This window comes from Rhinatrema bivittatum, chromosome 1 (assembly GCF_901001135.1).
Source record: "Rhinatrema bivittatum chromosome 1, aRhiBiv1.1, whole genome shotgun sequence".
In the NCBI taxonomy this organism is placed as follows: Eukaryota; Metazoa; Chordata; class Amphibia; order Gymnophiona; family Rhinatrematidae; genus Rhinatrema; species Rhinatrema bivittatum.
In genome coordinates this window covers 699,179,777-699,199,262 of record NC_042615.1, presented here as the reverse complement: position 1 = coordinate 699,199,262, position 19,486 = coordinate 699,179,777, and the positions used below count along the sequence as shown (strand labels likewise).

The 19,486-nt window shown below is 45.4% G+C and overlaps 1 protein-coding gene across 1 annotated transcript in view; it reads right to left on the bottom strand.

Moving 5' to 3' along the window:
- Positions 1-262: 262 nt before the first annotated feature.
- LOC115075325 (zinc finger protein 93-like) overlaps positions 263-19,486 on the bottom strand; it is a 143,042-nt gene continuing 123,818 nt past the window's right edge. The window contains exons 15-19 of the mRNA XM_029575623.1: positions 19,026-19,139; positions 18,775-18,867; positions 15,084-15,212; positions 4,017-4,124; positions 263-3,298 (exon numbers count right to left, since the gene is read on the bottom strand). Coding sequence (XP_029431483.1) covers positions 1,707-3,298; positions 4,017-4,124; positions 15,084-15,212; positions 18,775-18,867; positions 19,026-19,139 — 2,036 coding nt within the window. The 3' untranslated portion in view covers positions 263-1,706. The remainder of the gene's footprint in view (positions 3,299-4,016; positions 4,125-15,083; positions 15,213-18,774; positions 18,868-19,025; positions 19,140-19,486) is intronic.

The window sequence follows — 19,486 nt, the reverse complement described above, 5'->3', positions numbered from 1 at the left end:
TTAGGGGTTGGAAATATACAACTGTAAATTCTATATAATGCTTTATCCTAATCATTTGAAAGGGAGTTTTAATGCCTTGCATGGCAATCCTCCTCTCCATAAAGGTACCTTATTATTTAATGTCTATTTCAATGAACCATAATAACTCTTTTCTTTGCTGTCATGCTGCTTTGTATCTACCCCAGTTAAAGCTAAGGGATTGACAAGGGAACTAACTGAGATTATGCTAAATATTTTTAGAAAAACACTAGCACAAGATGCAAAATTATTAATTGAGGGAGTTTATTTGACCTTTTTTTTATATTCAGTCTGTTTATTGAATTTTTACAGAATACACAGCAAAAACTGCTTGGAAGCTATAACTGAGCTCATCAAGCACTTGCAGAGTTAAAGTAGACCCTCCAACCAACCGCACCAACACCATCCTCTCCCTGCCCCCAGTATTTCTGCTTACTGGTAACCAACATCTGAATACAATAAGGAAGGAATCATCATCAAAAATGTGTTCAAAACCATACTTCTGGCACAAGATGGTAAAGAAAATATATAAGGCATCCAAATGTCTAGCATTTTCTTCTTTCCTCTAGGGGAGTTCATCTTCTTGACAAATAGCTCCATAAGAAGAATGTCGTGAACAGAGTTCCTCCAGAATGTAAAAGAGGGTTCTGACTCCTGTCACCAATGGTGAAGTATTATTTGACCTTTTAAAAAACTGCTGATGTTTTCAATTTTGTCATTCTCATTTTGATTGTTGTATAAATTCTACTCTGCCTTGCTATGTTATATTTCCACTGTAAGATGGAAAATATACAAAGTATTGTCTAATTTTTAAATCTTGCATAAAGGCCATTCATTCCTCTTAGATTTGGAATAAATAATCCTACATCACATGGTTACATATTCCAAAAAAAGGGCTTGTCTTACTATTATAGAATTCAGATATAAGACTTTGCCTTTAATATACATCAAGTTAATGGAATATTAAGTATGTGCCCCTTAATTTGATTTAGCTTTTGACCTAGATTTCTTGATCATTTCCCTAGTATGACTCTATGGGACTGGCTCAACATAATATAGATGAAATCAGTGTTAACTTATGGCTCAAGCTGCTTGATCAGCATCTAGCGGGATCTACTCACCCTGATTCTATTGCATTGTGTTACTGTATTTTTCATTCTCTATGCTTTAATGTTTCATCACCTTCAGCTCAATGAATAAACTGGAGTTGCTACCATAAGAAGGATCTAAATGTCAGGGGGTAGAGTCTAGAGAAACATGGAAGACAGCATTGGTATAGTTGGTGATATTCATATCCTTCCATGACCAGCACCAGCTCAATATTATTTATGATTCAATCTAAAAAATTAACAACAAGCTATGAGAACTAGGCTGTGTTGGGCAGCTCAGGAAGTGCTATAATGGCTTGGGTTTTTTTTTATATCAGGCTGTGCTAGGTAGATTTGCATATGTACTTGCATATAGTATATTGCAAAACAGGGTAGTCGAAGTAGCACTCTTTGGACTTCACCCTGGACTGGACGAGCTGTGCCACCTTCTTGTACATTTCTGTATACAGGCTTTCTGATATCAGCACATAATACCTAGCAATAAAATATGTAACCATTTTCAGTTCTACCACTATTTTTGTGCTTCCTGCTCCATTTCCTTTATGGTGCAATCTTCAGTCAGCTGTGCACAAATATCCTCTAAGGAAGGTCACCAAGGAAAATAGTGTGAGTTATTTCATGCTGTTGGAGGCGGCCTTTCCGACGGAAACATTTATTACATTTAGAACATTTAAATGGTTTCTCTCCCGTGTGGATCATTTCATGTTTTGTTAGAACAGATTTTTGACTAAAGCCTCTGTCACATTCAGAACATTTAAATGGTTTCTGTCCTGTGTGGACGATTACATGCTGCTGCAGATAGTCCTTCCGCCTAAAACATTTATCACACTCAGTGCATTTAAATAGTTTTTCTCCTGTATGGATTATTTCATGTTTTCTTAGGTAAGATTTTTGAATAAAGCATTTATCACACTTGGAACATTTAAAAGGTTTCTCTCCACTATGGGTCCTTTCATGTAGTTGTAGGCTGCCTTTCAAACTAAAACTTTTATCACATTTAGAACATTTAAAATGTTTCTCACCTGGGTGAATGTTTTCATGTTTTCTTAAATTAGATTTTTGAATGAAACGTTTATCACATTCAGAACATTTAAATGGTTTCTCCCCTCTATGAGTCATTTCATGCAGTTGCAGACTTCCTTTCAAACAGAAGCATTTATCACATTCAGAGCATTTAAATGGCCTCTCCCCACTATGGGTCATTTCATGTAGTTGCAGACTGCCTTTCAAACTGAAACATTTGTCACATTTAGAACATTTAAATGGCCTCTCTCCTGGGTGGATGTTTTCGTGTTTTCTTAGATTAGATTTTTGATTGAAGCTTTTATCGCATTCAGAACACTTAAATGGCTTCTCTCCTCTATGGGTCATTTCATGCAGTTGCAGGCTGCTTTTCCAACTAAAACATTTAATACATTTGGAACATTTGAATGGTTTCTCTCCAGTGTGGATCTTTTCGTGATATCTTAAACTAGATTTCTGAATGAAGCTTTTATCACATTCAGAACACTTATATGGCTTCTCTCCTGTGTGAATCTTTTCATGATATCTTAGACCAGACTTCTGAACGAAGCTTTTATTACATTCAGAACATTTAAATGCTTTCTGTCCTGTGTGAAATTTCTGATGATTTGTAAGCTGTGCTCTAGAAGAAAAACATTTATTACAGTCTGTGCACTTAAAAGTCTGGTCTAGTCTAGGCATTGTTTTATTGGTTGTCAGTTTTGACTTCTTAGTAAATGTTTTCTCAACTTCAGTACCTGTAAATTTTCTCTCTCTTCTATGATATTGGAAGATACAAGAGTGGCTTGACTTCTCAGTGAACTTGTTCCCATATTCAATTATTTCATGGTGCTCAACAGAATTTGAGTAGGTGGTGAAGTTTTCACAAGTATCAGCATTTTTAGATAGTCTCTCTTCTTCACTGATCCTCTGAGTTTGTACAAGATTTGGGTAGTGGTTGGAATTTCTTTCTTGTTCAGCACATGTGTTTGGTTTCTCTCCTTTTGGAGCTTTATCTTTCTCCATAGGAGGTGCTCTTCTGCTGATACTTTTTTCACGGTCAGCTGGAGGATCTGGGCTGCCTCTGGAGGGGTCTCTCTGTTTCCATTCCTCCCTCTGTTGTACATCGCACATTCTCTGCCTCTTATTATTATTCCTGAATCCATCATCTGTGGGACAAAATTGAGACTATGATCATTAATTTTACAGCTATGGAGAAGTATATACAAATAAGCGACCCTTAGAGAGAAGGGGCATGTGCTCCTAATTCTGTGAGATCAGAGACTCAATGTCCTGGCAGAAGGAGTTAAAGACTGTAATAAATGTAACCTGTCCATTGATGGATTACAAATCACACTGGTAGGAGATCTTGTGTTTTCATGCTTTGGGTTGTTCCATCACTAATAATTAATTCAAAATAGACCACCTGTTTCATTCAGTTTATATCTATCTATATATTCATTTTTTTTAAATCTTTGTAAGGAAATATCTCCATTTGATTATTCAAAGACATTTATATGGCAATATGACACACATCGCTTATAGAGAGGTATAGATAGACAACAGCACATGATCAGAGAGAAACAGACCATGTCTGATCTCTTCCTGCTATTTCTGTGAATCTGAATGTCATTTCCAGTCTATGCAGTGCTTGCCTTCACTCTGATTACAGTCACTAACCAAATACTCCGGAATGCCCTTCTGGAGCCTTGGGATTCATTCTGGTCCTGGGTCTCTGAACCTCAAACTTATCAGCTTAAAGCAACTGAATTCTTAGTAATAAAATTTAACAGAAAGCCAGTAATACGATTTACCCTCTATGTGAAAAGTTTGAAATGCTCCATAGCACACAGCAAGCATTTTATTATAAAGGAATCTTTTGCTCACCACTCTTGATATCAGTATCCTCCTCTCTTCCCTTCATCTGGTCACTGACATGAGGCTCTTCCATTTTCAGGATGTCTGTGGTGGGGTCAGGTCTGTAACCTTGGTTGCCTGTTAGAAAAATGAGAAAATATATTCAACTTTTAAACAGTCTGTGAGACTGACGTTTAGCTGAAAGTGAGATGACGGCAATCCTTTCAGCTGTAAAAATATACGTATTCTGGTGGGAGTTAAACGTTCTCTGTAGCTATGACAAGGAACAATAACAGGGAAAGGCACACAGGTTCCCACAATATCTTATTAATGAAAATTGCTGCCGACTTTGCACCCTGCTGTGGAACCGCACCTCCCTCCATCCTGCTGCTCCCTCGGTGCATCATCCTGCTCTCCAATGGGAGCTGCCTTCCTCTCGCCAGCTGCCAGCACTGCAGGGCTTCCAGAAAACCAAAGGCAACCACAAGCTGCTGGGAGGGAAGAAGGAAAAGCATGTTGGGGCAGCAATGAGGGAGGTCAGAAACAGTTGTTACCCCCTGGTCCATCTGGGGTCATCTTCTCAGCTTTGCAGAACTGGGGGGTAATTCACCCAAAGTGAGGAAAAAAACAGAGCCAAGGACACAAACACCTCCACAAAGTCACAGTCCACTATAGAGGGTGTGCTCCGATAGGAGATAATTTATTTAAAGAGAACTGGGATTTGACTTTGTCCTGACATTTTGAAAAGGATTGAGAGTGAAATCGCTAAGTTTCTGGAAGTGGTGAATCTACTGTTTTTGAACTGAATGACCAGTTTATGTACAATCTCTCTTCAGCCTTGGACTAGGTCCCAACTATCCTTGCATCCACAACTGTTTAAGTCCCAATTTGTTACTCACAACTTTTAAGATGGCTGCAAGGCAACTCACGCCCTCTTTGGTGGATGGAACAGAGCTCTCCAACCCTGCTCAGAGGACTCCAATCAGGCACAGGTTTTTTGCTGGTCCTGAAAATCCTCCTTCCTCACAGTTCCTTTATGCACTCTTTAACTCAAATATTACATTTTCCTTCACATGGCTCAGACTTCCTGAGACACCTGTGGGGTATCTCTGCCCAACTCCTTCTCCTTCCCCATGTAACCTCAGAAGAGGGTTACAGCTACCTCCTTCTCCTGGCTTGGTGACTCCGAGGGAGCCGCAGACCACGTCCTAGCCAGGGTAATATACCCTTTCCAAAAACCCTGCCCATAGAGGCAAAGGATTTCAGCAACATCCTCTGTCCCACAGATAACCTTTGGTTAACTGGGATCTTCCCAGTTCTCTGCTCACTCTAGGATTTCTCATATGGGGGAAATCAAATTAAACACAAGGATAGGCAGCGCGAGCGTGTCTCGTACTGCCGCTGATAACATGTGGGCAAGCGCAGGGAGCTGGTTAAGGCGTTGAAGAGGATAGGGGGAGGGGAGGTAATTGACGGCAATGGCAACAATTGAATTGGTGCCTCGTCATTGGTTACCTCAGGAGTTACAGTGTTTTGGCGCGGCTCCTTTCCTCAGTCAGCAGCAAGGCAAAGAGCAGGTCTTGCTTTTTGCTACCCAGCTTCTCTGATTTTGGCGGTTTTTGTGGCGATTTCTGTCTGCTCCGCAGCTTCTGCTGATTTTCACGTTTTCTGTGGCAATTTTATCATCTGGTATGCGGCGCGAGGCGCGTTCGTGACCACGCAGGTTTATGTAGGCATGAGAAGCCTAGCGGTGCGTGAGGGAAGGGAAAGCACAGGTTAGGAGGCTGGCAGCAGAGGCGACCTGGCGGAGGGATATTGATCGGCGAGCAGATAGTGGTAGCGTGACAGGGCACACAAGGGCATTCCCAGCTTTAGGGCACTTAAGGGCGGGAAGACTTTCTTAGGCAGAGTGATTAGTGTTTATCCTGGGGCACTATGAGGGTACCCGATTTGAGATGGCAACTACAAGATCTGGAGGGTCGGCCATTGGGGTAGGGGTGGAGTGCGGGGTTGGGCCCTGGATCCCGGGGCTGCAGCAGGGGCCAGAATTTTTTCCGTCAGGTTTCTGGCAGTACAGGCGGCAAGGGGAGGGAAGTATGGAGAGGGCACAGGCTGATACAATTCAGCGTACCAGAGGTTCAGGCAAGTTAAGAAGAAGAAAAGGTCCACGGCTTGGGGGGTGGAGGGGGAACAGGGGTTTCTTCTTTTCCAGATGCAACGGATGCAATGTTCCCGGGAACTTTGCAGCAGGAGGCAGGGAGAGACAAAGCGTTCCCACATGGACAGGAAGGTGCACTTTCCCAGAGGGACACAGGTGGCTGCGCACCCTGCGGAGGCTACAGGCAGCAGTGTAGCGGGTGGGTCAGGTAAGAAAGGGAGTGCATCAGAACACGGATCCCGGGCAATGGTGCGGCGGGAAAAGAGCTAGATCTAGTAGTTCGTCGTCGAGTTCCTCTTCATCGTCTTTGAGTTCCAGGGATCCAGGGCCATTTCAGCACGTGGTACTAGCACAGGGTCCCAGGCAGCATATGGGACATCTTAATTGGCATTATTAACTGAGTTGTGGGAGGAGGTGCCTAAGCGTCTTGTGCGGCGTATTCGTAATAGGAAATATGTGAATCTTTTCACATTATTAGAAGGAAGATGTGGGGGTAGGAAGGATAAGAAGAAAGCAAAAGACGAAAGGCAAGGGAGAGAGGGCAGGGCCACAGGTCTCCTGAATTATTGTTAATTGGGTGCGCGGCATCCTGAGATTAGCAAGCGTAGTAGGGCATTTTGACCTGACCCAATACGGTTCGTTGCGGTCTTATGCTGCCAGCATCCTGGGAGCTTTCACGGATTATGAAGGTTGGGCTTGGCTCAACTACAATGAGAAGTTCCTTGACAAGAGGGCAGCAAACTGATTTATGTCTTTGGGAACAGGACACACACCTTTGGTTAACTAAAAGGAACAATAAGGTGTTAACACAGCCATACCCTTAGAGGCAAGTAGAGGGGGTATTGGTAACTCGGTGGGGTTCGGTGCGGGCGGTGGTAAAGGAGGTTCCTTTCGAGGACAAGGGAGCATTATGAAACTTGCTGGGGGGAGCAAGGTATCACTCGGAGGGTCAGATGTCTGCTGGTGATTCACTAAGCTTACCTGTCTTTTCCCAGAATGCAAATTTCGACATGCGTGCGCGACATGCGGAGGAGCCCATCCTGCCACAAAGTGCACACAAGGGCAGGGTACCGCCACTCATAGGGGTGGAAGCCATGAGGTTTAGCGGTGAATGGTGGATTCCCCAGGTGTTGTATCTGTGTTAAAGACTGGTTGTGGTGTTATCAGACCTGGAGGTGGCTAGTTTTTTGAATGTAGGTTTTAGTTTGGGTTTTCGTATCCCGTATGAAGGTCCCGGTAGCGGGGGTTGTGCGTGCAATGCTAGGTCGGCATCGCAGCTTGCGGAAATTGCAAGAGCCAAAATGGGGATCGGAGATCCAGTTAGGTCGGGTGGTTTGGCCATTTGTGGCACCGCCATTTGAACAAATGCATTCGTATCTGCTGGAGGTCATACCAAAGAAGGCTCCGGGTAAGTTCAGGTTGATTTTGAACCTATCTTAGTCAGAGGGGTAGTCGGTAAACGTTTTATTCCGCGGTGAGATTGTACTGTTCGGTATACTTCACTCAATGCAGAGGTCGCTTTAGTGAGAGGTGCAAAAAAAAAAAGGGCTTTCTTAGCAAAGGCAGATATTGTGTCTACTTTCTGGTTGTTTCCCATTCATCCAGAGAGCTTTCCTTTGTAGGTTTTGTGTTTGAAGGAGGTTACTATGTGGATCGTAGTTTGCCCATTGGTTGTGCGATTTCACGTGCAGACTTTGAAGCTTGTAGCACTTTTATATAGTGGGCCGCCATGTGGTATATGGGGTGCGGAGACAGGGTTGCATTGCTTAGGCGATTTCTAGTCAGTCCAGCGTTGTCAGGATCAGTTAGATGGTTTTCAGGAGGTAACTCGTTCTTTAGGGGTGCTGATTGCATGGGACAAAATGGAGGGGACGACTACAAAACTTACTTTCTTAGGTATGGAATTGGATTCGGGCAGACTGGTGTCGTGTTTGCCTTTAGACACAGTTGTCAAGCCGAAGGATTTGGTGAGGTTGGTACGAGATTCGACCAAGGTGACGTTACGGCAGATGCAGTCCTTAATTGGTTCTATTACTTTTGCATGCCGTGTGAGTCCGATGGGTAGGGCTTTCATTTGCAGGCTGAGACGACTATAGGTGTGAGGGCAGGACATCATTTTAGCAGGATGATGCGTAAAGTGAGGGACGAACTGGGGGTATGGGATGGTTTCTTAGAGTCCTTTAACGGAGTTTGCATTATTTAAGAAGGAGAGGTATCTAACAGGGATCTGGAGCTGTCTTCGGATGTGGCTTTTGGCTTCAGATTATACTTCCAAGGGGATGGGGGCGTGGAGAAACGGCCAGCGATTTGGGAGGGGGAGGGTATTACTAAGAATATCATATTATTAGAGTTGTTTCCCATAGTGGTAGCGGTAGTTATATGGGAAATAGACTACAGAATAAAAGAGTGGTTTTGGTGCGACAACTCAGGGGTGGTGCAGGTAATTAATTGGCAGTCTGCCAGAGGTTTACAAGTCTGTAGGTTGTTGCTTGCGTTGGTACTTTGGTGTTTGCAATGGAATGTGACTATCCCAGCTAGGCTCCTGCCAGGTAGCCAGAATTTGATTGCTGATGCTCTCTCTTGTTAGTGAGATGTTTTTACGGGCGTGGGGCACCCCAGGCGAGTTCGACCGGGGAGTCATTCCCGGAGCATTTATGGCGTCTGGGTAGACGGAATCGTGGAGATGGATTCAACAATACATGGTACTGGCCACATGGAAGTCGTATTAGGTGGGCAGAGGAGTAGTGTCTCGCTTTTGCAGACATTAGGATGGAGAGGAGGGATGGTTTGTGAATACAATATAGTCCACTTCATATTGCAGGTAAGAGGGAATGGATATTCACTAGTGTCAATGCATTTTCATTTAGCAGGATTGAGGGCGAGCGAACTAGTTGCCCGCTCCAAGGCGAATGCTTCTAGTGATGGTCGTTTGGCTCAACATGTATGGGTTGGCGAGAGGGCAGTTACCTGGTGTATTCACATATCAAAGGTGGATCAAAGCAGTAGAGGTCAGTGGCTTTTGTTAGTTCCGGCACGGGATGAGTTGATAAGCCCAGCGCGGACAACTCAAGCATATGTTCGGGTGAAGCCGGAAGTTCAGGGCTTGTTTCTGGTACATGCTGATGGCACGCCCTTGACCATATTTCAGTTTCAAAGGTTTTGTAATGGATGGTCAAGGGTTTGGGATGGGAATCAGAATACTTTACATCCATTCCTTCCATATAGGAGTTGCAACTATCGAAGCGGAATTAGGGTTGCCAGTATGATGACTCAATCCATTGGGCGAGGGCGAGCTAAAGCTTACAAGGCGTATATCCAGGGATGAAGATCAGGGGGAGTTGGAAGGGGAGGGGGAAGTACGGAGGCTAATGTCCTACTTTTCTTTTGCAGACCCAAAAAGGGTGTCTTGCGATTCCTTCGTGCACTGGGCTCGGCGTCGGGCTGAGAAGCGTCCATATGTAGAGAATTTGACCTTGGATAGCAGGAAGTGGACAATTCAATGGTTCTGCAGGAGGGGCATGAAATAGGGGGAGTTGGTATCATTCCTGCAAGGGCTTGTTAAGAGTTGGGGTGTCCCACCGATGCTTATTATATATGTTGGTGGCAACAATATGGGGGATTTTCCTTGTCGGGAGTTGGTGGCGCAAATGAGGAAAGACTTGGCATTTATTATGAACTTGATGCAGAGTACTAAGATGGATTGGTCGGACATAATCGTGCGAATCCGACATCATACTGAACCATTGTGGATACGAGGTGTGGAAAAACTGAACCGACAGATAGGTAAATGGGTACAAAGGCAAGGGGGTTTTTTGGGGTGCAGCATGATTGGTCGTGGGAGGTGTTAGGAGGTTTATTCCGTTCTGATGGAGTGCTCCTTTCGGATGTAGGCATTGACTTTTTAACAATGCTTTGCAGGAAGGTTTGGAGCAACAACTTAGAAGGGTTTAGAGGCCGCAGTGGGGGAACAAAGATAACCAAGGTTGTCTTTGTTTATGGCGGAAACCCGAGCCCTAAGTGATAAGTTTAGTATTGGATTGTAAAGGACATTGGGGGGGAAGAATGTCATGTAGTTTGGGGCTGCTACACGGGATGGCCTATGAGCAAGGGGGGAGCTGATGCTCAGGCCGTGAGCTTACCCTCGCTGGGGGCTGCGGCGAGGTAAGAGAGAGGGGAGTGTTGGCTTAGTCTTACCACTGGGATGTGGTGGAAGTGAAGTCGAATACGGAGGAGGAGGGGGAAAGGGGGCAGTGTTTTGGCATTGTTTGTATAATAAGTTAGAGGGCTCGGGTTATGTTATGCAATAAACTGCAGCCTTGTGTTTTAAAGCCATACATGTATACTATAATTCTTGTACGGGGGGTGGGGGGGGGGGGGGGGGGGAGTTGACAGCAAGCTGCATGTCTTGCTTCCCTATGTTAATCACTCTCTGTCTATTACACGTTTTACTCTTCCAGCAACACACGGGTAAAACACAGTATGGGATAGAAGGAAAGAAGAAAACTCATATGAGACAGGAGTTGATGAAAAGATGGTAAAGGGACAGAAAAATATGGAGAGAAATAAAACAGAAGAGAAATAGAGGCAAGACTGCAGAGGGAAGGAACAAGACTAGAGAGGGGAGAAGAGAGGATGCCTATGGGAAGAGATACAGACTAGTGAAATAGTGGGGGAGCATGAGAGATGAAAAAAGGAGAAGAAAGGAAGGCAAAAACATAGAGACTTAAAAATAAAATAGGAAAGCAGAGATAATGTAAATTGGAGAAATTACTTACCTGATAATTTCGTTTTCCTTAGTGTAGACAGATGGACTCAGGACCAATGGGTATAGTGTACTCCTGATAGCAGTTGGAGACGGATCAGATTTCAATCTGACGTCAGTCCTAGTACATATACCCCTGCAGGAAGTGCAGCTCTTCAGTATTCTCCTCGAAAAGCAATTGTGGATATATGCATGACTGACTAACTTGAATAACTTGATTAACTTTATAACTTGGTTAACTTGATTAACTTGAATTGGTTATAGCTGGAGACCGCCAGTGCCCTCAACCGAGAAATGTCGACACCCGGTAGGGTGGGTGTCCTAATTGGAGGAAAGCATGGTTTACCCGTGAATAACTTGCTCTTGGGGATGTCGCCCGAGAATTCCATGAATGACGGCAGCCGTGGGTGGGATGCTGAGTCCCATCTGTCTACACTAAGGAAATCGAAATTATCAGGCAAGTGATTTCTCCATTTCCTAGCACGTAGCAGATGGACTCAGGACCAGTGGGATGGATAAAAGCTACTCCTGAACCAGGTGGGAGGCTGCCCGTGGTCCACTTAGTACTGTCCTTGCAAATGCTGTGTCCTCGTAGGCTGGCGTCCATGGTGAGCAGAGTCCAGGTCGGTGAGGATAGCCTCACTCCCCGGCTCAGATGGCCTTCTTGTAGCCACCGTTGTAGTTGGGTCCGAACTTTGTCCAGGAGCTGAAGACGTATGGTGTAGTTCTGGGTCAGCGGATTCCATCGTGATAGCAGGGAGTGCTGTAGGGGTCTCTTGTTAGCTCTTGCCCATGGCACTATGTCTAGTGTGGATGCCATGAGGCCGAGGACTTGGAGGTAGTCCCATGCTGTGGGATGAAGTTCACTCAACAGGGTTCACAACTGGGTCATCAGTTTTGATCTCCTTGTCGGTGTCAAGATGACCTAGTCTTGTTTGGTGTCGAACCGAACTCCCAGGTATTGTAGAGATTGGGAGGGTTGCAGACAACTCTTGTTTGTGTTGACCACCCACCTGAGGCTCTCCAGTAGAGTTTTGACTCTGTTGGTCGCCTGGTGACTTTCCTCTGGGGATTTCGCCCTGATCAGCCAATCGTCCAGATAAGGGTGTACGAGGATTCCTTCCTTCCTCAGTGTTGCTGCCACTACCACCATGATTTTGGTGAACATCCGGGGAGCTGTGGCTAACCCGAATGGTAGCGCTTAGAACTGGGTGATCCAGGATCGTGAAGCGTAGAAAACGCTGATGCTCTTGATGGACCGGTATGTGTAGGTAGGCTTCCGACAGGTCCAGGGATGTAAGAACTCTCCCGGTTGTATCGCCCTTATTACCGAGCATAGGGTTTCCATGCGGAAGGGAGGAATCTTCAGGTGGCGGTTTACTGATTTTAGGTCCAGGATGGGCCGGAACGTTCCTTCTTTCTTGGGAACGATAAAATAAATGGAATAATGTCCAGTATTTATTTGTTGTGTGGGCACCGGTGTTATAGCCTCTAAGGCTAGTAATCTGGTCCGTGTAGCTTCCACTGCCGTCCTCTTGGAAGGGTCGTGGCAGGGGGATTCCACAAACTTGTCCGGAGGGAGGTGGTGGAAATCCAGGTAATACCCCTCTCGAATGATGGCTAGGACCCACTTGTCCGAGGTTATCTTGACCCTTTTTTGGTAGAATAGGGCAAGTCTGCCCCCTATGGCTTCTTCCTTTGGACAGGTCGGCTGATTTTCATTGTGGGGTGCGGCTGGGACCTGGGCCCGAGCCGGCTCCCCTTTTGTTGTACTTGTTCCGAAAGGACTGGCTCCTGCCTGTGGGGCAAGCCGCTTGATATGTGCTTCTGTATGGGTTGAAGCGTTGTGATCCTCTGCCCCTGGAAGTTCGGGGGAAGGGTCGCTGGTTTCTCTTATTCCTGTCCTCCGGTAGCTGCGGCAGTGGGGATTCGCCCCATTTGTTGGCTAGCTTCTCTAGTTCGCTTCTGAACAGAAGGGTTCCCTTGAAGGGCATCCTTGTGAGTCTTGTTTTGGACAATGCGTCGGCCGACCAGCTTCGGAGCCAGAGTTGTCTCCTGGCCACCACGGCTGATGACACGCCTCTAGCTGCGGTGCGCACCAGATCAGAAACAGCATCCATGAGGAATGATACTGCTGGTTCCAGGGCTTCCCCGGGAGTGTTGTTCCTGGTCTGTGATAGGCAGGCGGGTGTCACCAAGGCACAGCAGGCCACGATCTATAGAGACATAGCGGAGACGTCAAAAGACTGTTTGAGGATGCATTCCAGACGTCTGTCTTCAGCATCCTTGAGTGCTGCTCCTCCCTCAACTGGGATAGTAGTGTGCTTCGAGACCGCGCAGACCATGGCATCCACTTTTGGACATGCCAGGAGATCTTTGGCAGCTGGATCCAGAAGGTACATGGCTGCTAGGGCACGTCCCCCTTTGAATGTAGTCTCTGGGGCTTCCCATTCCAGGTAAATTAGCTGCTGGAAGGCTTGTAACAGCAGGAAATGACGGGAGGTCTGATGGAGTCCCTCTAGCGGGGGATTCGTCTTAGGTTCCCCCGAGGCACTTGTGCCCGGGATAGCGAGCTCTTTTAAGCTGTGTGTGACCAGGTCTGGAAGCTCGTCCTTAGTGAAGAAGTGCCTCATGGTTCGGTGGGGTTCGGTCCCTAGGGGGAGTTCCCCTTCCTCCAGGGGTTCTGAATCCTCATCAGAGTTGTCCGTGTCCCTGAAGGTGGAGCTTCTGGACGGTGGGATCACTTCTCTGGGCACAGAAGGTCCCGGGATGTTGAGGTCCTCTGGCGGAGGCTGTGGCCGTATTATCGGCGGCCCCGACTGCATGTGGAAGAAGGTATGCAGGCCTTTGAAGAATTCCACCCAGGAGATAGATGCTGGGTCTAAATTAATGGGCGCTGTGTCCCTGGGGAGCCCCATCTGAGGTAGGCTCCCGTTGGGGGACGCTAGGTCCAGCTCACTATTCAAAAATCTGAAACCCGGTACCGGCTGGGGAGGACCATGGGCTGGATCCCCCAGGGCCTCCTCGCACTGTATACACAGGACCGTGGCCTCCTCATGCTGTGCAGCTCTAATGTGGCATGCTGGGCAAAGGCCCTGAGCCTTGAGTTTCTTCTCCGGTGGTGCCATGTCTTGTGCGGGTAAAATACAGGGCCTGGATGGCTTAGTTATGCGTTCCGGTGCATTGAAGTTGTGCGCGTAGGTTAGGTACGCGCTCAGAGAGTTGTGTGCGCTGTAGTGTGCACAGACCGAAGTTATGCGCCCGGCACAGTAATCGTGTGGTTATGCGCGTCGCTTGTGCGCACGGTACTTGGGCACGCAAGATATTTGTGCGCACGGCTCGCCTCTGTGCACATGGGTCAGGGCGGCGAACAGGTCAAGATGGTGACTGCGACCACCTCAGAGGGTCTCCACGTGGGAGGACCCTCGGATCTGACCGGGGTCTAGCCCTGCTAGGGCCGATCAACCCTGTGGCACTGGCACCAGTTGGTGACCTGTGCAACTCTTTGAGCTTCGGAGACCAGAGACTTTTAAATAGATTTCTACCTTACCTTGTCTCGGCGCTTCTCGGTCTCGTTCCGGGCGGTCTCCAGCTGCGGGGAGAGAGGGAAATACCTTCACCGCCGCAGTCGAAGTTGCACCCGCTGCCTCTCAGCCTCACCTGAAGTCGGGGGCTAGGTCCAAGCAGAGGGTCGGCCGCTGGACCGAGGCTTACCTCCGAGGGATCGCGGAAATCACCTCAGGAATTCTCAATTGGGGGAGGGACCCAAGGGGTGGGTGTCACCGCAGGAGAGCAGGGCTCGTCTGTAGAGGTAAGATTTCTTCTTGTTTTGGTAAATTACTCTAACGCTGTGCGAGCGTACATAGAGTCCCAAACTGCTATGGAGAAGGAAAATACTGAAGAGCTGCACTTCCTGCAGGGGTATATGTACTAGGACTTATGTCAGATTGAAATCTGATCCATCTCCAACTGCTATCAGGAGTATACTATACCCATTGGTCCTGAGTCCATCTGCTACACGCTAGGAAAAGAACAAATTAGTCACACACAAAATGGTTAGAAGCCGGGGGCATTGATTTAATGCCTCCATCTCACTGTGCCTGGTCCAGAGGAGGCGAATTTTGTCTAAGAAATGTTTGGATCAGTCCATCACTAACTTTAATCCAAGTTACATCACCTGTTTCATTCACTTTTTCACATGTGCCTGTGATGGTCAGTTTTCCTCTTTCTTCACACTCCTGGGTCTCAATCTTGAGTTCTTCTTGCTTAAATCTGATTAGAATGTCAGGTTTAATATTGGAGGAACCTATTATGGGAAAAGATGTTTAGAAAAGTTTACCCAGAGCCTATATTAACAATGTAAGTGAGCTCAGAATTATGCAGAACTAAGAAAAGAAGGGTGTTGCTGTGCTGGTCATTATCAGGAATCCCTTCTACCAGTATCCTGATCATTTTAACATTAAGGTGGGTAACTCTATTCCTCAAGATCCACAAATAGCTCTGGTGAGCAACAAGAAATGTGCATAGACTTGAGTGTTTGCTCAGTCCTATGGAACTTTAGGAATGGTCATGGTTACAACCTTTATATAGTCCACAAAGGAGTGCAAAGAACAATAAAGGTCCAATTTTAATCTTCATCAAAATTATTTATTTTTAAATGTTCAAAGTCGCCACTCCAACTTTCAAAAACATGCACAATCGAATGACTGTTTCAGGGTCCCCCGACACGGACCCCGTGTTTCGCCCGTAGGCTGCGTCGGGAGGGACAGTCTGTAATTACAATAAAAGCTAAAAGGGAAAAAGAACAATAATACATGAATGTATAAGAGAGGACCAGACTAAGGGTACAAAATGTATCTATTGGTGCCGAGACACATACCTTCAAAGCAGCTGTGGAATTCATACAGCTCAAGCAGCGAGGAGGGCGGGCGGCCAGACTAAACACTGCGTTTAAAAGGGGAATTTTGGCGCGATTTGAACCACCAATCAGAACGCAGAAGAGCTTAGCCAATCAAAATGGAACACCACTACGTTTACCGAGGAGAACAATGAAGGAATCAAAAGAATATAAGTACCTTTAGATAATTATAGAAATAATTATAAAAAATACTGCCATTCAATCTCGTTATTTAATCCTGCTGGATGCAGGCTATTGAGTGTAAAAATCCACTTCTGTTCTCTTCGGGTAAGCATTTCGGAGAAATTACCACCCCGACTAGGCGGATGAAGCATATCGATCACAAGGAATCAGATACGCACACGCATTATTGAACACCGATCTAATATTCGTACTGGTCGTGAAACAGCCCCTGTAGTCTCCCATTGGCAAACAGCTGGACACACTGAGGATGACCTTAAATTCCTTGTGATCGATATGCTTCATCCGCCTAGTCGGGGTGGTAATTTCTCCGAAATGCTTACCCGAAGAGAACAGAAGTGGATTTTTACACTCAATAGCCTGCATCCAGCAGGATTAAATAACGAGATTGAATGGCAGTATTTTTTATAATTATTTCTATAATTATCTAAAGGTACTTATATTCTTTTGATTCCTTCATTGTTCTCCTCGGTAAACGTAGTGGTGTTCCATTTTGATTGGCTAAGCTCTTCTGCGTTCTGATTGGTGGTTCAAATCGCGCCAAAATTCCCCTTTTAAACGCAGTGTTTAGTCTGGCCGCCCGCCCTCCTCGCTGCTTGAGCTGTATGAATTCCACAGCTGCTTTGAAGGTATGTGTCTCGGCACCAATAGATACATTTTGTACCCTTAGTCTGGTCCTCTCTTATACATTCATGTATTATTGTTCTTTTTCCCTTTTAGCTTTTATTGTAATTACAGACTGTCCCTCCCGACGCAGCCTACGGGCGAAACACGGGGTCCGTGTCGGGGGACCCTGAAACAGTCATTCGATTGTGCATGTTTTTGAAAGTTGGAGTGGCGACTTTGAACATTTAAAAATAAATAATTTTGATGAAGATTAAAATTGGACCTTTATTGTTCTTTGCACTCCTTTGTGGACTATATATTGATTGTGGAGTGCAACCAGCTCCTTTTCTTATACATGGTTACAACCTTAACATCAACAGTGAGGCTGCATCAGGCTTCCAAGAAAGCCAGTGTAAACTTCATGGAGAGTGCTTATGGCTATAACTAGGCCTAACCTCCACAGTGCACATAACCTGAATTTTCAATTTGATGGGAGGAGTGATGAGCTGCAGTCATGAAACTAGACATGGAGACCAGAGACCTAAATAACATCTGCCCCTGATTTTCTTTCTCTCCATGAGGCTAAGGCACAGCTGGGATATAGCTGTAGGTAGGAAACAGTAAATTAAAAGCTAGACTCCTACCAAAGAAAGGACTGAGGAGGCCAAGTCCAGAATCAGAAAGCCAGAAACATGAAGAAAAATGATTAAACAGATAAAATAACTTAAGAAAGAAAGAATTTCTAAGGGCCAAAGTGGAAAAAAGGAAAACTGGGACAGATGCTCCAATATTAGGATCTTCAGGATCCCTGAAGAAGCCAAGTGACAGAACACAATATCCTTTGAAAGTGATCTGCTCCTAGACTGCTTTCCCAATACTACAGAAACAATGGCCTATGAAATCAAAAGGTTACACAGAAAACTACAACCCTGGCCTGAAGGCAAATAAAGACCGAGAGGGTTCATAGTTAAACTTCTGCTCTCTCTTCTGGAAAGGGAGATTATAAGGCAGAGAAGCCAACACTTGCTCTTGAGTGCCACAAACAAGTCTGGATTTCAGGACATGCACAATGAATATGCATGAAATATATTTGCATACAATGGAGGCAGTGATTGAATAACCTGCCACTACACTGTCTCCTAGAATCAGCAGGGTTTCTCCAAGGGGATAGGCTTTGGGTGTAGCCTCCTTCCTGGGATTCCAAAATAAAACCATGGGATTCATTCCACCTGAGTCCAATCATCTTGTTTATTTTCTTGCAGACATACAATGCAGCAAGTGAATGTCCAGTTAAGAGGTAGATGTTACAGTTCAGGAAAATCCACAATTGCCAGTAAATCAATGATTATTAATGTTGTCTGATGCAATCTGATAATCCACAACAAGCAATGCTCCATGGACCGCCACCGCAGCGGAACAGTCCACATTTGATGAATGAACACTGCCATTATAGCACTGTTCCACGAGTCTTTTCTTGAGAACAACCAGCCCTTGAAGAAGGAGCTAGCCTCCGAAACATCTAGATGTCGGCTGTGCAAGACCGACCACAGAACTAAAAGATAAGTGACATTAATGGCGTTATTTGTGCTGTCATCAATGCAATAACTTTGCAGTGGACAGTGGACATTTAAAGAGTTTCATCGCTGAGGTATCTAATGATTTTTGAAGCCTCATTGTAGGCTCACAGACACGATAGCTGAATCCTCTACAGCATCGTATGAAGGTACACTCAGACTTTAAATTGACATCTATATAACAGGTCGTATACTATTAAAAGACTAACATGTTAGCCCATGTTATACCTCATTAATGTTTACACTGAATTAACATAGAATAACACAAAAAATAAAGTTAATGATCTATCTTACATGCAAAATTATGCAAGTCAGCTCAGTAATATTAAAATGAGTTACCACAAATCATATTGCATAACACAATGTGCATTAACCCACCAGCAACTATACCTTTATAGCTGAATTAACACCCCAGTCCCAACCCCCCCCCCCCCCTGCCAAGTGCCCCCCAGTCATCCTAACCCATACAAGGTAGGGAAACAGAGAATGGAGCAGGAGAGGATGATGGCCTCCTGACCTCACAGTGCTGAATACCTAAATGGTGCTGCCTGACCTTAGGAAAAGGTGTCCAAGAGGAGTTTTATACTTGCCTGTTACAGGAGGGTGAATCTCTTGATCCATGCAGGGTAGATCTTCCTCTTGTTTAACGCTCAGTGAGAACACAGACGTTACAACTGGAAGGCCTGTTACGAGAAAACAAAAGAGGTCTAGAATGATTTACTGAGGACCTGTTCATATTCTATTAGGGAATGGAGTTTAAGTCTCCAAATGTTTGATGTTAACGACCCATCTTTTGTGATGTGAAAATGCAAAAGTCTTTAAATCCAGAACATTTATTTACCAATAGTGGGGTCACTCATGTTTTCTTTCCCCTCCCACTCATAATGTTGAGTGAAATATTTCTCATCTTCCTTTGTAATCTTGAATATGACATCCGGATTACCAATTGAATAACCTGTCAATAAAAGGAAAATGACATGTTGAATGTACACTTGCAGAACTCTTGTTGCTTTCACCAGTTCTGATGGGGCAGTGTAAGTGCGGGCATGCCGGAACCGGGAGGGGTTCAATGTGTGCATAACTCTTTGGAGGTTTATTTGTCAGACAAAGCTTGATGAGAAGAGACAGCTGCAGTCTGCCGCTTGGCTAAGATTAAACCTCCAGGAGACGTTCTGGTACAGTCATTTCAATTCTTGACCCTCCCAGGTAAGGCACTATAGGATCTTTGCCAACATGGGTCCTACTGGAAGGAAGTCATCTCAGCTTCTTATTAGGAGAAGGAAAACCATAGGCTTGGTTTGA